The 21,045-nt window shown below is 45.4% G+C and overlaps 1 protein-coding gene and 1 long non-coding RNA gene across 6 annotated transcripts; one reads left to right on the top strand and one right to left on the bottom strand.

Annotated features, from left to right (window-relative positions):
• The first annotated feature begins 573 nt into the window (after window positions 1-573).
• On the top strand, window positions 574-14,059 carry LOC110070236 (uncharacterized). 5 transcript variants are annotated; one of them, XM_078387691.1, is made up of 3 exons: window positions 574-2,009; window positions 4,878-4,969; window positions 11,769-14,059. In XM_078387691.1, exon 3 carries the CDS (start codon window positions 12,052-12,054, stop codon window positions 13,906-13,908), a length of 1,857 nt encoding a protein of 618 aa, XP_078243817.1. In that variant the 5' UTR covers window positions 574-2,009; window positions 4,878-4,969; window positions 11,769-12,051; the 3' UTR covers window positions 13,909-14,059. The 5 variants fall into 5 exon arrangements, with proteins under 5 accessions (XP_078243817.1, XP_078243819.1, XP_078243821.1 ...); XM_078387693.1 differs by having other exon boundaries at window positions 4,878-4,965; XM_078387692.1 differs by lacking the exon at window positions 574-2,009 and adding an exon at window positions 2,376-2,696.
• Window positions 5,928-19,442, bottom strand: LOC144587421 (uncharacterized). The gene is made up of 2 exons (XR_013542577.1): window positions 14,729-19,442; window positions 5,928-10,084 (listed from the first exon to the last, which is right to left on the bottom strand). It is a non-coding gene; the product is annotated as an uncharacterized LOC144587421 (long non-coding RNA).
• Window positions 19,443-21,045: the final 1,603 nt, after the last annotated feature.

The raw sequence follows: 21,045 nt of genomic DNA on the forward strand, positions 1-21,045 counted from the left end.
GGCGTCTTGCGCCCATATGCGTCTTTCAGGAAGTCCTCCGATCGCGAGGAAAGGGTGCTGTTCCACTCAGACTCCAAAATCTTAGCAATTTGGGCTCTAGGTCCTCTGCCCCTTCAAAATCCCACTTCGCTTTTGGCTCGCAGGGGTGGCCGCCCTGCTTCATCTGGGGCCGCTGGCACTCGGTGAGTCTTGCTTTTCCTCCCACGGACCAAAGCGAGGGTGCCCATGCAATGAAGCCACCCCTTTGCCTCAGGACTGGCTTGTCCATTGTCAACCCCAAGGTCTCCTTAGAGATCACTTGATGGTCGAACAGAGAGGGTCCGGCGTCAGTGCACTCCTAAAACAGCTGAGCAGAGTCCGGTAACCCAGCAAGGCAGTACAGCTTACCCTTTCCACAAGTCTGTTCTAATGAGCAATTAAAATAGGAAAAACAAAGATAGAAATCATGAGTTTTGGAGTCTGCTAAGACAAACAAAACTCAGGCAAAAAGGACTCAGGTAGCACCTCTGTGGCCCTTTAGTATGAGGCCTGCAGATTTGCTGTTCAAGAGACCAAACTTAGGATTTTAAGTATTGTTTTATTAGAAATATAAAGTATTCAGAGATACTAAGTTTGTTGCAAAAGCGTAGCATCAAGTACAGTTCCATAAAGGATTGCAGTTAGTATCTTAACAAATTCCAGCTACAAAAATAAAAAACTCTAAAAATAGCTTAGAAAGCAGGACAGGCCTAGCCCCCCCCCTTCTTCTATCCTTTCTCTGAACTACATCCTAGCATAACAGTAAAAACTAGCATTTGGAACTCAAAACTCCATTCTAAAATCAATACTGTACTAAAAATCAATCTCTCTCTATGACTCCATTCTCCATTTTTCTTCCTTACTGGAACCACCCTCCTTCATCACTCTTCCGCAATCAGTGTAAAGGGCCGTCTCTCCTCACCACACCTCCATTTCCCACGAGATGTGCAAGTGTTGTTGTACCTCCTGTCGGTGTTGTGTCTTGGCTCCTTATCATCTCTGGCCAAGGCTGCTACATGGAATTTTCCATCCAGCTCGAGGACAAAAGCTTCTCGAAGCATACAGTCATGCTACACAGAACCAATATGGATTCCTTCCACAATATTCCATGACTACAAATCCCATTCATAAATCACATTTTAGCCTTAATAACCTATACCATGACATCCATTAACCCTTCTCTCCCTGGCTTCAAGCAGGAAAGGTTCCTTCCTTTCTCTTGCTCCCTGGACTTTCTTCAAAGAATGGAAACACGGAAGGAAGCAGCCATTTCCTTTATGTTCTTTAACCCTCCCCACCCCAGGCCAGGAATCACACAGAGTTCAATGTGGAGAAGCCAGCCAGAGGTTTAGCTCCCAAGCAAACCTGCCCAGAAAGAAGAGAGGAGAACAAAAGGGAGGGGGGAGGCTTTCCTTCCAAGGCACCTCCAGACAAACCAGAAAGGGTTCATTTTCCCATCTGTTTATAGCAAGAAACGGATGTTTTTTTTTGGGGGGGGGGCAGCTTCACCGGCAGAAGCAAAGCTGAGAGGGATGAGAGTGAAGCCCCACGAGGTCTCCCTCTTCCCCCCCCCCCCACCAAAGGCCTGTGTTTTCCCCTCTTCTCCCTTCCTCTCTCCTGCCCCATTCATTCGCCTCCCCTTTTCTTCCTCTCCACCTTTTGCAAGACAACAGGCGGGGTGGGGGGGAACCTAGAGCTAAGAAGGTGGTGGGGGAGCTCCTCCCTTTGGAAAATATCAGGGAATGTATTTGTTCAAAGAAGATCAGGGAGAGGGGGAAATCTTATTCCTCTGATCCATCCCCCTTTTTGTTCCTGCAGTTCATTCCCCCACTCCCGCCCCTCTGTTCATTCATGAAAACATCCACTAGGTGAAGGGGGGGGGGAAGAGACAGAACCGGAAGCAGTGAGGGGGCGCGTCTGTCCCCTCCCGTCTCTATGGTCCATGGAGAACGCGCTTCCAGGGGGCTTCCCGCCTCAGGACCTGCAAGGAGGTGAGCCAATGGGGGGAGAAATGCAAAACCTTGAGGGGGGGAGGAATTCAAAGAAGGAAGGCAAAATTCTCCCCCCCCCCCGGCAGGTGAGAGAGGAGGAGGGGCCTTCTCCTTTCCATCCATTGACTGGCTGTCAGAAAAAAGGAAGGAGAGGAGGGAACTGGGCTCTCCGCCCCCACCCGAGGTGCCCCCAAAGTCCAGACCCCCCCTTCTGCAAAAGTGGGAAAAGGGGTTTTAAGGCTGCAACGCCCTGGGTGGGAAAGGGGGGCTGGGCTTGGCAGGAGGAAGAGGAAGGTGGGGGGACAAAGAGAGGGGGGGTTACCAGAAAGGGAGTCAGCAGAGGAAGTGGGGGGTCAGCTGGGAGGGAGGGGGCTGAGGCAGGCAACACACACACACACACACACACACACACACACACACACACACACACACTCTCTCTCTCTCTCTCTCTCTCTCTCTCTCTCTCTCTCTCTCTCTCTCTCTCTCTCTCTCTCTCTCTCTCTCTCTCTCTCTCTCTCTCTCTCTCCACTGACTGTCCTTCTGGGGTGCAAAATGTAGTGGTGGTGGGGTTCCAAAAAAGAAAGACAAAAACTCCGAGGCTTATGCAAGGGGGGGGAGCGATTCTCCGTGAAATCCGGATTGCAAATTAGCCCCCTCTTGGTCTGCATTGGAGGAACGCCTTCCAAGGCAAGCTTTTTCTTCTGCTTCTTTGATTAGGGGACGATCGGGGTGGGGGGGGGGGAGATGGGATGTCTCGGGTCCCGATCCCACCCCTGGAGGCAGCAAACCCCCCCCCTCCCCATGGCTCCTTAAGCCCGTAGGCATCGGTGGGGGTAAAAAAAGGAATGAGAAAGTAACTCGGCTTCCCTCACCGCCCTCATACCCTTTTTCTCCAGAACTTGAGAGAACTTATTTGGAGGCTTAATGCTATTTTTACCATCTTTTAATGCTGTGATTATTTTTCAGGTCAGTGGTTTGATCCGCCCCCCCCCCATCGTCTGCTCTCTGTGCCTCGCTTTGTAGTGTTAGGATGATGGATGGGGGGGGGGGGGAGGGCATCGCAGGAAATAAATGTCCTGGTCAACCAATCAATAAGTCTTCCCTGGCACATGTGGAGGCATGGAAAGGACACTGAAACGGGTGTGAGGTGGCCTGTTCTTCTCCACACTCAAAAAGGAGGTTGTGGGTGCGAAATCCCCATGTCTTTAGGTCCACTTGGGTTCCGTCTGTCATCTAATTTAAAGGATGGGGAGATGTTGCAACAGCGTCTTCCCTGTTTGGCTTAGGAGCTTCCCTGTTGTGTTCCTTCGGAACATGAGAATGTTTTTTCTGAAATGCAGGCAGGCAGTAAAGGGCCCCAGAAGATGATGGGCTTCCCTTCAGGGAACGTTATTCAACAGAGCTTGGGATAAATCTTCCCAGGGAGAGGATCGTCTGGCACCCCATATGGAGCCTCTGGTCTCAGCATCATCTTTGCCTTTTGCATCTCCATCCCCAGCGTTTGCTTCTGGGTTTCCCTTCAGCTGCAGGTCTCTTTGCAAAGCAAAGGGCCCTGAAGCTTCCCTTCCATACTGAATCATCCTCAAATTATTTGCGCTCTCCCTGGCAGCGAGGCCCCATTGTCTGTATCTCTCCCAGCTCCCCTGAGGGTGGAAGGTGAGCTCAGAGCGAAAAGAGAAGCTCTCAGCAGACAGAGAGGAGCCGTGCCCACCCTGGCTCCTTGACCCCACTGCACGGGGCCTCCCTCTTGGCCCACTGGGCTTGGAGGGAGAGGAAGGCCTGCCGGGATGGGCCATGTGTCGGCATCTTTCACCGTCCAGAACGAGGTGGCTTTCTTTCTGTTAACCGAGAGCCTCGTGGCGCAGTGGTTAAACTCCTGTACTGCGGCCAAAACTGTGCTCACCACCTGGGGGGGTCAATCCCAGGTAGCGGCTCAAGGTTGACTCAGCCTTCCATCCTTCCGAGGTTGGTAAAATGAGTACCCAGCTCGCTGGGGGGGGGGGGAATGTGTAGCCTGCATAATTAACTTGTAAAACCACCCAGAGAAGCACTATGGGGCGGTATATAAGCCTCACGCTTTGCTTTGCTTTGCTTTTTGGCCCCGTGGCAAGAGAGAGAGAGGAAACCTCCATTGGCAGCAAAGAGGGAAAGAGAGCTGTTCGAGGTGTGTGGGTGACAATCGGGGGGCATAACAGGGAACTGAGGGGTGAACGTTATATCCCGTGCCTCTCCAATATGAGACTGGAGAGTCAGTCGGTAAATTTGCAACCCTCAAATATCCTGATTCGATTTAGATGAGATTGCTGGGGGTAGTTCTGTGTTGTGAAGTTGCTTCTGACTTTCAGGGATGCTAAGAGGAATTTTTTGAGAGAAGGGAGATGCTCAGGGGATCTCCAATGACACCCCCACCAGGAAGCTTCCCCTCATGAGCAAAGGTTGGAAGTCAGGTCTCCCAAGTCTGACTTACAGTATTCTCCAGACACCATCTTGGCTCACCTAGAAGGGTTTTCCGCTTGGGAGAAATGCCGCCTGGTCTGCTCCTCCTTTTTCCTGCCTGTGGGAACCGGAAGCAGAGCCTGTAGTTGTCTTGTTCCCAGCTGTTAACCCCTTCCCTGATCAGGCTCATCTCTCACAATCCGTGACATGCGCCTTCCTTCTCCTGTTGTCTCCCTACCTCCCTGGTGTTCCTTTCCTTGGTTCCTTTCCATTCCCCCTTTTCCTCCTCTCTGAAGGAGACTGAGAGAGATGGAGCCCACAAGGTATACAAAAAGACAAGGGCACTTATTGTAAGTCGTACGTTCTTTATCCAAAAAGGCCCCAAACTGATTCCTTTTTTCTTTTTTTTTCTCTCTCTCTCTCTCTGTAAAGGAGTGGGTGGAACGGAGCTCATTTCTCCTTGTTTTTCTCTGGACCAGAAGAGAAGAATCCAATTCAAAATCGCTTCGGCATTTGCAAGGCAGGTAAAAAGATTTATTTCTTTTAGATCAGAGGTTTGGTTAGTAAGATGCAATGCATTGCAAAACTTAGACAAGCAAGTCAGTTAATTTTCCCCCAGTAACATCAAGATCCTTGGGAGCAGCCACCACCAGAACTTCCATGACACATTGCTGAGAGACAGAGAGGATGGTGAGATGATTGTGATGTTGCCTGTTCTTTCTCTCAAAGGACTAAGTGGGTACAAAACCCCCATATTTTTACAATTCACTTTGCTTCTACCAACTTTAGCCTACTGACTTCCACGTAGCTCTGTTGTCCATGTGACCAGGAGCTGGACTTTCCTGATTTTTCATCCATCTTAAGAGGTGTGTTGTTCTTTCCTCTGTCATTATAGTTATGGCTTTTTTTTTTTTTTTTTTGCTGTCTCCTTTAAAATTCACAGATTTTTTAAAAAACTGTTCCTGGATTTTAATCTGGATAGAACAGGAAGATAACCAAAGAGTATATGCAAAATTCAGGTAGATACTCTGAGTCTTTCACTCTAAACGGCTGTGTCTCTACGTAAATGAGTGCCATATCTGTTTGGTCATCACCCATGAGCGAGTGGGATGGACTTCAAGCCTATAGGTATGACACCACAGCTTTCCTAGAGTGCTCGGTCTGCCTCTTCCGCATGGCCTGGACGACAGTCCACTAGGCTGGAGTCTTGAACTCCAGGGTAGCCTGAAGTCAAGTTTGTAGTTCTTGGTGTTCGTGGTGGGGTGAGCCCAGCTGGTTCCTTATAGTGTCAAGAAAACATTGTTCCTTGTAGAGATTTTTGGTTTGTAAAAGTGAAGTCCTGGAGGCACCGTCATAAGGTGATATGTCCAAGGAGTGGGTGAAATAACCTCCCCCCCCCAACATACATGGTAAGTTTCACTTACCATTTTGCTGTCATGCTGAAGCATGCCTTTGGAACTGCAACAGAAGGTGTCTATCTCCGGACTAGATCAGATGGAAAGCTCTTTAATCTCTTTAGACTGAAAGCGAAGACCAAAGTCTAGCTGAAATGCATGCGCAATTTCCTCTTCGCCAGTTATGCAGCTGTTGTTCCACTCTCCTGAAGACCTCCAATAGCTCATCACTCATTTAGCAAGGCCTGCCAAGACTTTGGATTAACAATCAACCTGAAGAAAACCCAAGTCATGGACAAGGGCATGGACTCACCTCCCTCTATTACCATCTCCACACAAGAATTGGAGGTTGTTCATGACTTTGTGTACCTTGGCTCAACAGACTCGGACACTCTCTCCCTAGATGTCAAGCTGGATAGATGCACTGGCAAAGCAGCTACCATGTTCTCTCTAAAAGCTGTCAGCACTAATACTGAGCCAATTCCCTTTTTCAATTTCAGCCAGTACTCAATTGCATGTATACGTACTAGGGTCTTCACCGACTGGAGGCCAGCTTCCAACTGGGGAATGGAGGTCTCTATTCTATTAGGGAGGCCTAGAATAGTCCATAGATATTTGTTCTGGGGTGTGTCTAAATATAATTTCTGATCTGGACCGCATATTTCAGCACCATGTTGAATTTGAGAGATATGTTCTCTAGAGTCACAAAGAGAGCATGGCTTAATAAGAAGCTGACAGCATATACTAAGATCCAGGTCTGTAGAGCCTGTGTCCTGAGCACACTCCTGCACTGCAGTGAGTCCTGGACCCTTTGTGCACGGCAGGAGAGGAAGCTGAACACCTTCCATATGCATTGTCTTCGGTGCATTTTTGGTATCACCTGGCAGGACAAAGTTCCAATAGAGTAGTCCTAGAATGAGCTGGAATTTTTACCATGTATACATTACGTCTACGTTGGCTTGGGCACGTCGTAAGAATGGCTGATGGTCAGATTTCAAAAGATCTCCTGTATGGAGAATTTGTGCAGGAAATCGCCCCAGAGGGAGACCACAGTTGTGATACAAGGATATCTGCAAGCGGGATCTGAAGGCCTAAGGAATGGACCTCAAAAGATGGGAAACCTTGACATCTGAGCGTTCAGCCTGGAGGCAGTCGGTGCATCACAGCCCCTCCCAATTTGAAGAGACCCTTGTCCAGCAGGCCGAGGCAAAGAGGCAGTCTCGAAAGCAGCAAAATCAGGGAGCGGGACAGGGGACATATTGTATTTGTCTTCAGTGTGGAAGGGACTGTCACTCTTAAATTGGCCTTCTCAGCTGTTCCAAGTCCCCCATACTGAGTACGTTACCATTGTCTCTTGAGACTGAAGGATGCCTAATCCTAATATAAAATTGAATCTGCGAGATTATTTAACCTCAAAAACTTTTAGGGCAGGAGGGATCTGTCTGCCAGTGCTTCTCCAGTAAAACCATAGCAGGGAGTTGACTGTGTTAGTGGCAGTTTGATATTTTCATTACGGAGCCAGACGAAGAAAAATTTAGGCTTTGATATTTGAAGGATTTAACTTGAGCTACAGAATGTCCATCAATTTGCCAAGAATGTTTTTTTTAAAAAAAATCTATTAGAGAATACTAATATTTTAATATTTTTGTAAATATTTTTAAGATTTTCTTGAGTTGCCAAATGATTAAAAGCTTCCAGTAGTGACCTTAACCCTTGTTGTGTTTGTGGTAGAAGAATGATATCATCAGCATACATGAGTATTGACAGTTTCTTAGTGCCCAGCTTAGGGGGCACATAATTGTCATTGTGGCTTAACTCAGTTATTAGTGAGTTAATGTAAACGTTGAACAGTGCTGGTGCTAACAGACATCCTTGATGTACACCACATGTAGTTGGTATTGGATTAGATAGTGAACCAGATTGATCCATTCTGATATGGATCTTAGAGTCAGAGTGAAGGTCTTGTATTTAAAAAAAAATCAACTAAAAACGTGGATGTTTCAGCAGGCCTTCCCTCCAGTTAATCCCTGATGTTTTCCTTTCCTCTCGTCTCTTACTGTTCGCCTTCCATCTTGTTGAATTTGTTTATTATGTAATAATCCTTTTTGTATTTATCTGAGTATTTTATGTTGTAAGCCGCCTAGAGTGCTCGTAATTGACCAGATAGGCGGGATATAAAATAAATGAATAAATAAACAAACAGACATTAGCAGTCTTTTATCTATAGAGCTTTTGCTTAATTTATCCCAAAGACATTGCCTGCTAACAGAGTCAAAAACTGCAGAGAAGTCGATAATGGCTGCATATAAAATCTATGTTTCCATTTGACACACATGGTGTATAAGTGGGATAAAACAAAACAGTGGTCCACTGTCAAGTGATTGTATCAGAAGCCTGCTTGTTCTGCTATTACAGTATCTTGCTAGACTCAAGCCAGTAATTTAATTTTTTAAGCAAATAATTACTATAGATTTTTGATGACATGTCCAACAGGCTAATGGGGATATAGTTGAGTGGGTTGCATAGATCTCCTTTTTTAAATATGGGAACTACTGTGTTAATGGTCCATTGTGGTGGAAAGTGCCCATTATCATTGATTTCACTAAATAAGGCTGCAAGAAAAGAGGCCCACCAATTTGGTGCTGCCTTATAAACTTCTCAAACTATTCTATCCTCTCCAGGTGCCTTCCCATTCTTTTCTTGTTGTTTAGTTGTTAAGTGATGTCCGACTCTTCGTGACTCCATAGACCAGAGCACGCCAGGCCCTCCTGTCTTCCACTGCCTCCTGGAGTTTGATCAAATTCATGATGATCGCTTCACAGACACTGTTCAACCATCTCATCCTCTGTCGTCTGCTTCTCCTCTTGCCTCCACACTTTCCCAACATCAGGGTTTTTTCCAGGGAGTCTTCTCTTCTCATGAGATGCCCAAAGTATTGGAGCCTCAGCTTCAGGATCTGTCCTTCCATTGAGCACTCAGGGTTGATTTCCTTCAAAATGGATAGCTTTGTTCGCCTTGCAGTCCAGGGGATTCTCAAGAGTCTCCTCAAGCACCACAATTCAAAAGCATCAATTCTTCAGCGGGCAGCCTTATTTATGGTCCAGCTCCCACTTCCGTACATCACTACTGGAAAAACCATAGCTTTGACTATTCTGACTTTTGTCAGCAAGGTGACGTCTCTGCTTTTTAAGATGCTGTTGAGGTTTGTCATCGCTCTCCTCCCAAGAAACAGGTGTCTTTTAATTTCATGGCTGCTGTCCCCATCTGCAGTGATCATGGAGCCCAAGCAAGTAAAATCTGTCACTGCCTCCATATCTTCCCCTTCTATTTTCCATGAGGTGATGGGACCAGTGGCCATGATCTTGGTTTTTTTTTTGATGTTGAGCTTCAGAACATTTTTCACTCTCCTCTTTCACCCTCATTAATTCAGCTCAGATTAGGCCGCCAGCTCCTCCTCTCTCCTCAGTGATTTTTTCCTAGGCACTCAGGATGTCCACCATTTGATCTTCTTGCAGCAACCCCCACTCAGCTAACAGATCCTTTCGTTCTTCCAGAGAAAAAAATCTAAAAAGAATTCTTCCTACCCCCCAAACTTTAAGGAAATTTGCATGCCCCCAGTTGTATTTCAATCCATTATCAAAATTGACGTGACTGGCTTCATCTTTTTCTTCCACATAATAGATTCATAGCTTAAATCTTGACAAATTTGGATCCGGTTGCCTCTGTATATCAGCAGCTCAGGTTTTTCTTTTATCACTTTAAGGAGTTTCTCTCTTTTTTAAACAGTTGATGTGGCGATCTCCTCTGAAGCCTTTATTCCCCCAGGCCTTCACGAGGTTCTCACCCTTCTTCTTTCTTTGCTGCCACCAGTATTGCTGCCTCAATACCATTCAATCAAGGAGACATGTATGCTTTTAAAATTTAACTCATTTATTAGATCAGGGAAGTTAACATATAATTAACATTCGATAAGTAAATCACAGGTTGCTAATCACTTATATTTGAATCAGTTCTACTTTAACTTCAAATCTCTATTAACTCTCTGTACCATTCATCAGTCTTACAGATCTCACTCTAAGTTCATTTTGAAGTTTCACACTGTGTCTCACTCACAGAATCTCTCTCAGACTGCATCCACCAGCCTTTATATCCAGCCCCCTTCCCACTTGGCTCCACCTTCCGTCCACTCATTGGCTCCTTCTTCACTGTTCCACTGTGATGGACAGGTGAGGGCAGGGCTGTTCGCTAGAATTGAAAAAAGTCATTATTGGTGTAGGGCCTTTATTTCTTGGGTTCCCCACAAAGTAAATTTTCTCATATCCTCTGTAACCACGTGCTGGCAATTCATTACTTCATTGATCCAAGACGTAACCTCCTGTTTAAGGTCATCTCCCCTTTATAGCCCAAAATTCATTTTTTTAAATATATTCAAGCATCTAAAATTATCCTCCAGATAAATCAATTTCTTCTGCATTTTCTTTATTTGTTGTTGTTGTGCATCTAATTTAATTTCAATTTGTTTCACATGACCTTCATCTTGTTCCATTTTTTGGTAATCGTGTTCATATCTGCTTTGATTTCTTTAGCTTCTTCTTTAATTTCTTCACTATCTTTTTTAACTTCCCGAAGCTCCTGAACCACTTCAGAGAGCTTTCTGGCTATCTGGAAAGGTAAATCCTTGGCAAGATCTCTCACATGTTGTGTCAACTCAGCCATCCGTTTTTCCATTTTCATAAGATTGCATTGGGAAGCTTCTGTTCCCTCCCCCTCAGAGGCTTCTTCTTATACAACAGGGATCCCCAACCCCTGGTCCGTGACCCGGCACCAGTCCATGGCCAAGGCAGGACTGGGCTGTGGACGCAGATTTTCTGCCCCCCTGCAAGTGCCCCTCCGTGAGCATGCCATGATCCTGTGTGAGCACGCCACACCCCCTTTGAGCATGCCATGCCCCCCTCAACCGGTCCGTGGTCAGGAAAATATTGAAAACTACTGTTATACCATGTCCGCACTCTCTGAACCTTTTTGAGAGACAGAAATATTTCTTGTCTGTCCAACACTCACTCTCTCGTTCTTGCAAATCAGAAGAGATACATTTCAGATGCTGAGCCGAGTGGTACCTCGACCTACGCACGTCCCCACCTGCGGACTTTTTGAGTTACAGACTGCTCCGCCCGCAAATTCTCACTTCGACTTGCAGCCGGAGCTTCGACGTACAGACCAGAAAAAGGCAGGGGGAAAGGGTGGGAAATTTAAAATCACTAACTGCTGGTGGCGAAGGTGCTGCTTTGTACTGTAGCTCTTTTGCCCCAGCAGTTAGGGAAAAGGAGGTGGGGGGAGTGACCCAGTGCCAGGAGGGTTGAGCTGGCTGGGTGCTTCGGCCGCTTGCCTCCTGGCTTGCCTTCCTCTGCCATTTGAATTTCCTGCCATGGGCCCATGGAGAGTGGCACGGAGCAAGCAGGAAATGAGCCAGGCGGCGAGCAGCTAACGCACCCAGCCAGCTCAAGCTTCACAGCACTGGGTGAGCGCTGCCTCTGCCGCGGCCAGGGGTGAGTGGCCGAAGCACCCGGCCACCTCAAGCCTCCAGGCGCCGGCAGTCACAGCGGCAGTGGAGCCAGGGCCGGGAAGAAGCAAGGAAGGTAGTGTGCTGCTTTTAACTTTTTTACTCTTTTGGGTGGCTTTTGCAGGGTGGGATTGGGCTGGTGGGGTTTTGTTTGTGTTTTGTTTTTTGCAGCCCCTCAGGGCCTTGCAGATTTTTATTTTTTGGGAGGTATTCTTTTCTTGGGCCGGAACTGATTAATCCATTTTTAGTGCATTCCAATGGGAAATGGTGCCTCAACCTACGGAAATTTCGACCCCTGGCCACCCTTCCAATACGGATTAATTCCGTAAGTCGAGTTTTACTGCTTCTTCTCTTTTTTTCCTCCATCAGGTCACAAACTGGACAACCAGAAATCAATGGAACCACACCTTCTGATCCTGATAAGAAACAATTGAGAAGCAGAAAAGGAGAAAATTTGATACCCATAAGGAGGAAAAAGGCAAAACCCACGTAGACAATAAGAAAAACAAAGTTGTCTCCGTATATAAATTTATATTTATAAATCTTGACAATCCAAATGTACTATTAGGAAAAAGGAACGCAAAATTATTCCATTGGCGGAAAAACTTGGAAGAGTACTCAGATAGTGCAGAGTCTACTGAAAGCAAAAACCATGTCAATTCATGGAAAAAGTGTCCCTTTGAAAAATAAATGTATTTCACATGTAAAACCCCTCAGAGGGGAGAAACTGTTTAACTGTATGCAGTGTGAAAAGAGCTTCAAGCAAAGGAAGTATCTAAGTAAACATCAAAGAACTCACACAGGGGAGCGACCATATGAATGCCTAGAATGTGGGAAGAGCTTCCAACAAAGCTATACTCTTAGTTTACATAAAAGAATTCACACAGGGGAGAAACCATATAAATGCCTGGAATGTGGAAAGAGTTTCAGGCACAGCGGTACCCTACGTCTGCATCAAAGAACTCACACAGGGGAAAAACCCTATGAATGCCTGGAATGTGGGAAGAGTTTCAGTCAGAGGAATTCCCTACGTTCGCATGAAAGAATTCACACGGGGGAAAAACCATATGATTGCATGGAATGTGAAATGAGCTTCCGTGACAGCAGTAGCTTTAATTTACATAACAGAACTCACACCGGAGAAAAACCATATAAATGCATGGAATGTGGATTGAGCTTTAATCGGAGTGGTAACTTAACTTTACATCAACGTATTCATACAGGGGAGAAAGCATATAAATGCCTGGAATGTGGAAAGAGTTTCAGGCACAGCAATACCCTACGTTTGCATCAAAGAACTCACACAGGGGAGAAGCCATATGAATGCCTGGAATGTGGGAAGAGCTTCGGGCAGAAAAATAGCCTAAGTTTACATCAAAGAACTCACAGTGGAGAAAAACCATATAAATGTGCAGAATGTGGAAAAAGCTTCTGTCAAAGTGGCAGCCTTCGTTCACATCAAAAAACTCATACAGGGGAGAAACCCTATGAATGCAAGGAATGTGGAAAGAGCTTCAAGCAGAAAAATAGCCTTAGTTTACATCAGAGAACTCACACAGGGGAGAAACCATATCAGTGCACGGAATGTGAAAAGAGCTTTGATGAAAGCAGTCTTCTCCGTATACATCAAAATACGCACACAGGGGAGAAACTGTATGAATGCACGGAATGTGGAAAAAGCTTTGGTGAAAGCAGTCATCTCCGTAGACATCAAAGAACGCACACAGGGGAAAAACCATATGAATGCATGGAATGTGGAAAGAGCTTCACTTGTAGGTATAGCTTTCATTTACATCAGAGAACGCACACAGGGGAAAAACCATATAAATGCATGGAATGTGGAAAAAGCTTTAGTTACGGCAATAGCCTCAGTAGTCATCAAAGAACGCACACAGGGGAGAAACCATATGAATGCTTGGAATGTGGGAAGAGCTTCAGGCACAAGCAGAACCTAAAATTACATCAAAGAACGCACACAGGGGAGAAACCATATAAATGCATGGAATGTGGGAAGAGCTTTAGTGACACCAGTTCTCTCGGTACACATCAAAGAACACACACAGGGGAGAAACCATATGAATGCATGGAATGTGGGAAGAGCTTCAGGCACAAAAGTAGCCTAAGTTTACATCAAAGAACTCACACAGGGGAGAAACCATGTGAATGCCTGGAATGTGGGAAATGCTTCAGTCACAGCAGGAGCCTACGTGTACATCAAAGAACCCACACTGGAGATAAACCTTATAAATGCATGAAATGTGGAAAGAGCTTCAGACAGAGCAGTCACCTTAGTTCACATCGAAGAACACACACAGGAGAGAGACCTTATAAATGCCTGGAATGTGGAAAGAGCTTCATTCAGAGCACTCAGCTTAGTGTACATGAAAGAACACACACTGAAGAGAAACCTTATAAATGCATGGAGTGTGGAAAGAGCTTCATTCAGAGCAGTCACCTTAGTTCACATCAAAAAACTCACATGGGAGAGAAACTAGAAGCTCTTCATTAGCAGAATTCACCTTATAAGCTGCATGGAACGTGGAAAGATCTACAATAATACTGATCCTTATTAAACATGAAAAGTGTAACTGTTTTCTTCTAAACTGTAGAAAGTGCTAATGTTGAAATATATAAAGTTGGAAGCTATTGAGTAAAGGAAAGTGTTGCAATATTTTTTTATATCAAAGGAACAATATTACAGAGAATCTCAATAGATTTTTGAGGTTTGGATAGACATTTGATAGAACATTTATTATTTAAAAAATAAGTAGGACAATATTTATAAACTGTACAAATTTTGCTCAGCAATCCACCCAAAAACTGCACACCAACTACCTAAGTAAATTTGCAACTGTGGCCATGGACGTACATCCTGGATACAATTTTAGTTTAATTCAACTTTCAAAACAGCTTGCAGAAGTCCAGGTTATGCAGGTCTAGCTACACAACTGGATTTTGACCAAACAATGGGTGAATCACATACTTGCACTATAATATGATAAGCATTGAGCAGGGGGTTGTATATGATGGTTTGTAGGCCCCTTCCAACTTCACTTTTCTATGATTCTAAGTAGACAACAGAAAGTTAGATGGGTGCTAAAGCTGAGAAGCGGAAAATGGTTGAAGAGACTGAACTAAAATTTTTCACTCAGGAGTTTGGCCAGACATGAGCCAGGCTGAGTTAGAGGCAGAAAATATATATATATGAGAAAATGATCAATTATTAGAAGAAAAATTAAAGACAGACTTTGAGAATTTTCCATACCCACAGAACTCCAAATCTCTAGAACATGTTAGATATCAATCACAGAAAATAAGCATGCACATACACTCATTTTATGGGGCAATGTCCTGAGTAGGGAATGGGGAGATGGCTTAGACCCCAAAGGTCTGTCTGCCCATCTTCCTGCAGGCATCATCTCTCAGCATCCATTCAGTTCAAATGATAAATTAGATGTGGGAGAAGGGGAGGGTTCTTGGTCCTTTTGGCCTTTTCATCGCTTGGAGACATCACAGAAGGGAAAACTCCCTGGGGAGAGTGGAAAGGGGAAATCTGTAAGAAAAGAGGAGGGCTGAGCATGAGAGAAATTGGCTCAAAAAAAGGAATCCCCTATCTTGCTTTTCCAGGATCTGAACTGGGCTGTTCACAACAGAACTTCTGGAGGTTTTGAATTCTCAGGGTTCCCCAAAGTCAGAAACAAAAGAAAAACACCTTTACGTGTTAATGTTCTCTTTTGAGCAGAGGTCACCCCAGCTAGCATTAAGGGTTCCCCCCTTTCTTCCCCCTCATGCAGGCTTCTACTAAAACTCCTTCATGCAAACTATATTCAACCTCGTTGGAAACCCTCCCAATTGGCTGAGTGCCCCCATTTGGGCAAATTAAGCTTGTTGCATTTATATACATGTACTTCGTCTTACCCAAAGATATTTGTCGCTGTTTCAGGTCTGGGACTTGGTTTGCGATACTCCAGTAACTATGACAGCAGCTGCGACAACCCAGGAGGTGTCCTTACAGCCCTTGAGTTCCACTCTCCTCCTGAGCCATGCACACTCTGCACAAACGCACACACCCCAACTCTCCTTCACAACAGACTGTGATGCTTAGGACTTAGGTGGAAAAAAAAGATGCCTTATATTTGCCTCCCCTTTTCCTAATTCTGAACCAAAACGATCATCATTTTAGAACGGCACAGCAAGAAGGGATGTTACATATCATTAAGTCAGCATAGGCATCCTTCAGTCTCGAGAGACTATGGTAACATGCTCTGAATCGAGGAGTGTCCTCTCCAGAGCATGAAGCCCGGGTAAGGTAATATGGAGGATAGGCTGTTACCCAAGCAGCAGATCCCCCCTCTCCACATTGCTGAAATGGTCCAATGGAAAGGCAAGAGCCAATACAACTGGTTCCAGCAATGTCGCAGGAGTTGGCAGAACGACACATGCTGCCTTTGGGACTCCAGCTCCGGATTTTGCCTCGAGGTTAACTCCTGAAGCCTTTTCCATGAGTGGATATAGCCACAAGGCAGTGGAGGTTTGAAATTGGAGTTTTCCTTCTCCTAGATGGGCTGCCTTCCATGGCTGACGAGTCCCACCTACCCGGCCTGCTCTTTAATAGTGCAAAAGTATGATCTGATCCTTAAAACTTTCCTGACTACCCGGCTTATGCAAATTTCATTGGCTTTCCTATTTACCATATTAAGGCCAGATACAAAATTTGAGAATTTTAACGGCGCGCGGTCCTGAAACACACTATTTTAAAGCAGGAAGTCCCACCCCTAGGCCCCACCCCCAGGCCATGTGCTCAGGAGACAAAAAGAAAGCCCAGGAAAAAAAAAACTCAGCAAGGCATCCAGGCAAACAGACCTGGCCTTCGCCCTCAGCCCAGCTTCCTAGGTAAAAGGGTCCAGGGTCCTGAAACACACTCTTTTAAAGCAGGAAGTCCCACCCCTAGGCCCCACCCCCATTAAGTCAAGCCCTTGTTAAAGAGGCAGTGGGGAATCAAACCCTCAACTTCTGGCTCCACAGCCAGAGATCTAGCCTACGGAGTTATCCAACTGCTGCTACGAAGCAGGATCGGATCACAAGAACAAGAAGACATTGTTTTATGCTTGAATGGGAGAGCTGGAAAGATCCTTGCTTTTGGGGGAGTCAAAGCAGCTGTGGCTCTGCTTTCCTTCGGAGTCCTCAAGGCTTTGAAGTAGAGTCAAGAGGAAAGTCAGAAAAGGCAGGTTCCCTCCAAGGGTTCTTCAGCGGGATTGGCTCCTTCTTCCCTCGAGCATCGATCTGGCTGTGGAGACAAAGAAGATCAAAGCATCCAGGTAGATTCTGGCTTCAGATCTAAGGTTGGCAGCTGAGGGTTGCAGAAAGTGGGAGCCTTTCTCTGCTGACCCTCGATCACACCTCACATGAGGAGCTGCTCCATGGTCCATCCACTACGAGAAGCCCTTCTGTGAGTTATTAAAACAGTCTGTACAATGGCCTTCTAAGGAGGTGTCTTCACCTAAAGAAGGAGAAATCCTGGTGTGATGGAATGCATCTGTTATATATCTGTACTTTAGTTTTTATTTATTTCTTCCTTATTTTCAACACTACAGCTTGGGCAATGGGTAAATCAAGAGAATCACCAGGAGGAATCAGCAGAAAGATAAGGGTAAAAGGACATCATCTCTGGATTGCTGGTCTGGGTCTGTGAGAAGGAAGGTCTGTAATTCTGGATGTATGAATGAATGAATGTAATTAAAATATTTTTGTACACTGCCTTTCTTCTTAAAAAGGACCTGAGGGAGCTTACTTCACTAAAAGACAGTATCTAAAACTAAAAACAGTAAATACAGAAACACTGAAACGAACCAAACATAGTAAAAAAATGTAAACAACAGTAACGCAAAAAAAAAAAGATTCAAAACAGTTCAGATGTATACCAAGGAGCTGTCTGGGCTCTGTGTGCAGGGAGAGGGCGCATAGGCGCAATCATGCCAACCACCCAAGTCATTTCCCTTTTCCAGTGATGGCAAACCTTTTTGAGCTCAAGTGCCCAAACTGCAATACAAAAACAAATTATTTAAAAACAACTGCCCTGCACTGTAAGGGTTAAATGTTTGTGTCCCCCTCCCGGGGCGATATTAACAGACAAATATTTACCGATCCTCCAATCCCCCATCGGGCTACACCAGTAATGGCTGCCATTGCACCCTTCAGCTGAACCAATGCGCCAGCAGAAGGGAATGCCAAAATCCTTGACTGGAGGATGGGTATTTCTCGATGGCAACTTATGGCTCGCATGCCCACAGAAAGGGCTCTGTGTGCCAGCTGTGGCACGCATGCCATAGGTTTGCCATCGCTGCCCTGTTCCAGAGGGTGACCTGAGCTTTGACAGGAGCGCCAACTATATCAGACACAGCATTCAGGAAACCATCCGGATCCATTAGTCTCTGAGAGCAGATCGTCTTAATAGATCCCCCACCCTTGCAGAGGAGAGAAAAAGCTAATAGCCTAAACTTGACCAGTTTTATGTTTTTATAATTTTAACTGTGCCTGGTGTTTTTGGGTAACAATAATAAAAATAATTGCCAGCATGGCTTATCATCAATAAAAGATAATATTTAAATCTAAGAACAATGAAGAAAGAGACATCTTACATAATGAGATAACCTTCCTGCTTGCATGTAGGGAGAGCAGATGGCTCTTCATCTCTTGGATAACATTCCCTCATGGGTTTCCTCCCATTTTTACTCCCCTGGGGTCTTCGTGAAGTCCAACTCCTTTGCCAACAATTCCCCAATTGGGGAGATAATGATCAGGACACAGGATTCACCAAGGTCACTTTAGTCAGAATAGTAAAAACTACAGTGGTGCCCCGCATAGCGACGATAATCCGTTCTGGATAAATTGTCGCTATCCGGAAATGTCGCTATACGGAACAAAAAACCCCATAGGAATGCATTAAACCCTGTTTAATGTGTTCCTATGGGGCAAAAACTCACTGCTATGCAGAAATCCTCCATCTGGCCGCCATTTTCGCTGCCTCGATAAGCGAGGAATTGGCGCGAAAACGCTGCGGGCAGCCATTTTGTTGACCCAGCAGCCATTTTGGAACCACCAATCAGCTGTTTTAAAACATCGCAATGTGAAGATCGGTAAGCGAAACGCTTACCGATCATCGCAATGCGATGTTTTCCCTATTTAAACATTACAATGAGATCGCTTTTGCGATCGCAAAATCCGCATCGCTATGCGGATTCGTCATTAAACGGGGCGCTCGTTATGTGAGGCACCACTGTAGTTAAAATGCAGATATGCGGTAGCCCCGTTCTTCTGGGTGAAGGTTCTGGCCTCACTCTTCTTTCTCCATCTATCTGTGCCTGAACCCTCTTCCTGCAGATCCCTGCCAGGTCCTTTTTATGCTGATTTTAGTTCTGAGCCAAAATCATGGTCTTGGCACCTCAGAATCCAAGCTTCAGCCAGAGAATCCTGCCAACCTCCATTGCTCTCCTTCACATCTGGTAACCAGCCTAGAACCTCTGTTATTCTGTCTTCTCTTTGGGGTTCCTGGCTCAAAAATTCCTTTGTTACATTCCAGATGGTGCTCCTAGGATCCCGAGGTCCAAGGCAGTCACACCGGATAAAGAAGCAGCCTTTGTTTCTCCTCATCTATGTTCTAAGAGGGATCTCCAAACATTTCAGTATGAAGAGCATATCATCTACAATATTTTACAGTTTCAAGGGCTGAAATTAAAAACAGAGAGAGAGAGAGAGAGCTTTATCCTCTCTGTTGTCTTCAGCGTTTCTGCCCTTGGGTGGGTCCCGTGGCAAAGCAGCTGGTGATTGGCTTGTGATTTCTAGGCAGGGCTGGGAGGAGACACAGCGGGTTGTTGCCTCAGTGATGGAAGATTGCAACGGAGCAGAAGAGCAGGTGAGGCACACCGGCACATGCTCCCGATGAGGATGCACGGTTGCTGGGAGGGAGCTGCTGGAGTGGCCCAAGAGTGATCGCTTTGGATGGGCCACCTTGCAATTCCTGCGCTTCCTTCTCTCCCCTCTGGCCCTTGTGGTCTCCTTTTGCCTCATCTGACCCATCTGGTGGTGAGACTGCCCTTTCACAGCCACGGATCCCCAGCATACCAGACCAGGCTGGATTAAAAGGCATGTTGGGGGGAAGAGAAGTCCATTGTTTGGAGACCCCTGTATTTTCCCCACACAAGAGAGGCTCCGCAGTCTACCCTTCTACTTGCCTGCATGTGTAGTTTAGAAAAAGAAACTTTCTTTCCTCTTCTTGTCCTTGTATCACCTCTGCAAATAATCTGCTCAGGTCCTGCCGACTTTTGCAAGGTCACCTGCATCACAGAACCCTCTCAGCCAGGCAGGTCTGCATTGTTTGGAGTCTTGATTTCCCCATATTTATCCTCTGGTTTATTTTGACACCCAGATGCTTTTCCCCATTCCCACTTCCCTTTCTCCCTCCAAGTGACCACAAGAAGGCCAGTTGCATTAGACTTACATAGCAGGGGAGGGGACTTATCAGGGTATTGCAAACCATCAGAATCTATCCACCCCCAGGTCTCCTCCCTTCCACCTTAGACCCCTCGTGCCTTCCACCTCCAAGTGCTTGGAGACCCTAGAAACGGAAAAAGGGAAAATACACCTCCTTTCTTCCGGTTCATCACACTTCTCAACTAGCATAGACCCCATAAATGCCTGAACATACAGATAAAGTACTGCAGGAAAATGGGAAGGTCTGAGAAGGGTGGGTGGGTGGCCGCCTAGAGTAGTCCACCACGACTAGATAGGCGGGATATAAATTAAATTAAATAAATAAATAAATAAATAAATAAATAAATAAATAAATAAATAAATAAATAATAATAATAATAATAATAATAATAATAATAATAATAATAATAATAATAATAATAATAATAATAATAATAATAATAATAATAATAATAATAATAATAATAATAATAATAATAATAAAAGGAGGAGGAGCAGGAGGAGAGCGAGAAGTAGGTGTGGAGAAGGCAGAGAAGTAAAAGGGGACCACAGTCTGTGTTGGCAGTGAGACTTGAGGAAACAAACCTGAAGGTGTGTCAGTGATAGATACTGAGTGGACCAAAGGGTTATTAAGGAACCAAATAACGAAGCTGCTGATCTAACTAAAATATACATCTTGCCCCTTAAAATAGCTACAGTGCTAGAGGACTGGAGGATAACACATCTCACGCCAATCTTTAAAAAGGGAAGGAGGGGGACCAGGGAAACTACAGCTGGTTAGTCTAACATCTGTTTCAGGGAAGGTGATGGAGAGCTTTATAAAAGATGAAATCATAAAACACCTAGAACAAGCCTTGCTGAGGGGAAAATAGCATGGGGTTCTGTAAGGGTAAGTCTGGCTTAACAAACCTTTTAAAGTTCTGTGACAAGGCCTCATGTGGATGAGGGTGAACCCAGGGGTATTGTCTGTCTGGATTTTGAAAAGACGATTGATATGGTCCCTCACCAAAGGCTGCTGAGCTAACTCTAGTCAGGGGATAAGAGGGCAGGTCCTCTTATGGATTGAGAATGGGTAGAGAACCAGGAAATGGAGAGTAGGTGTTAATGAGCAATGTTCACAATGGAGAGAGGTGAAGAGCAGTGTGCCCCATTGGGA

Source organism: Pogona vitticeps, chromosome 2 (assembly GCF_051106095.1).
Source record: "Pogona vitticeps strain Pit_001003342236 chromosome 2, PviZW2.1, whole genome shotgun sequence".
Lineage (NCBI taxonomy): Eukaryota > Metazoa > Chordata > Lepidosauria > Squamata > Agamidae > Pogona > Pogona vitticeps.

Bases quoted from the DNA above. Each gene is read 5' to 3' on its own strand.
- LOC110070236 (XM_078387691.1), top strand. From the start codon at position 12,052: ATGTCAATTCATGGAAAAAGTGTCCCTTTGAAAAATAAATGTATTTCA.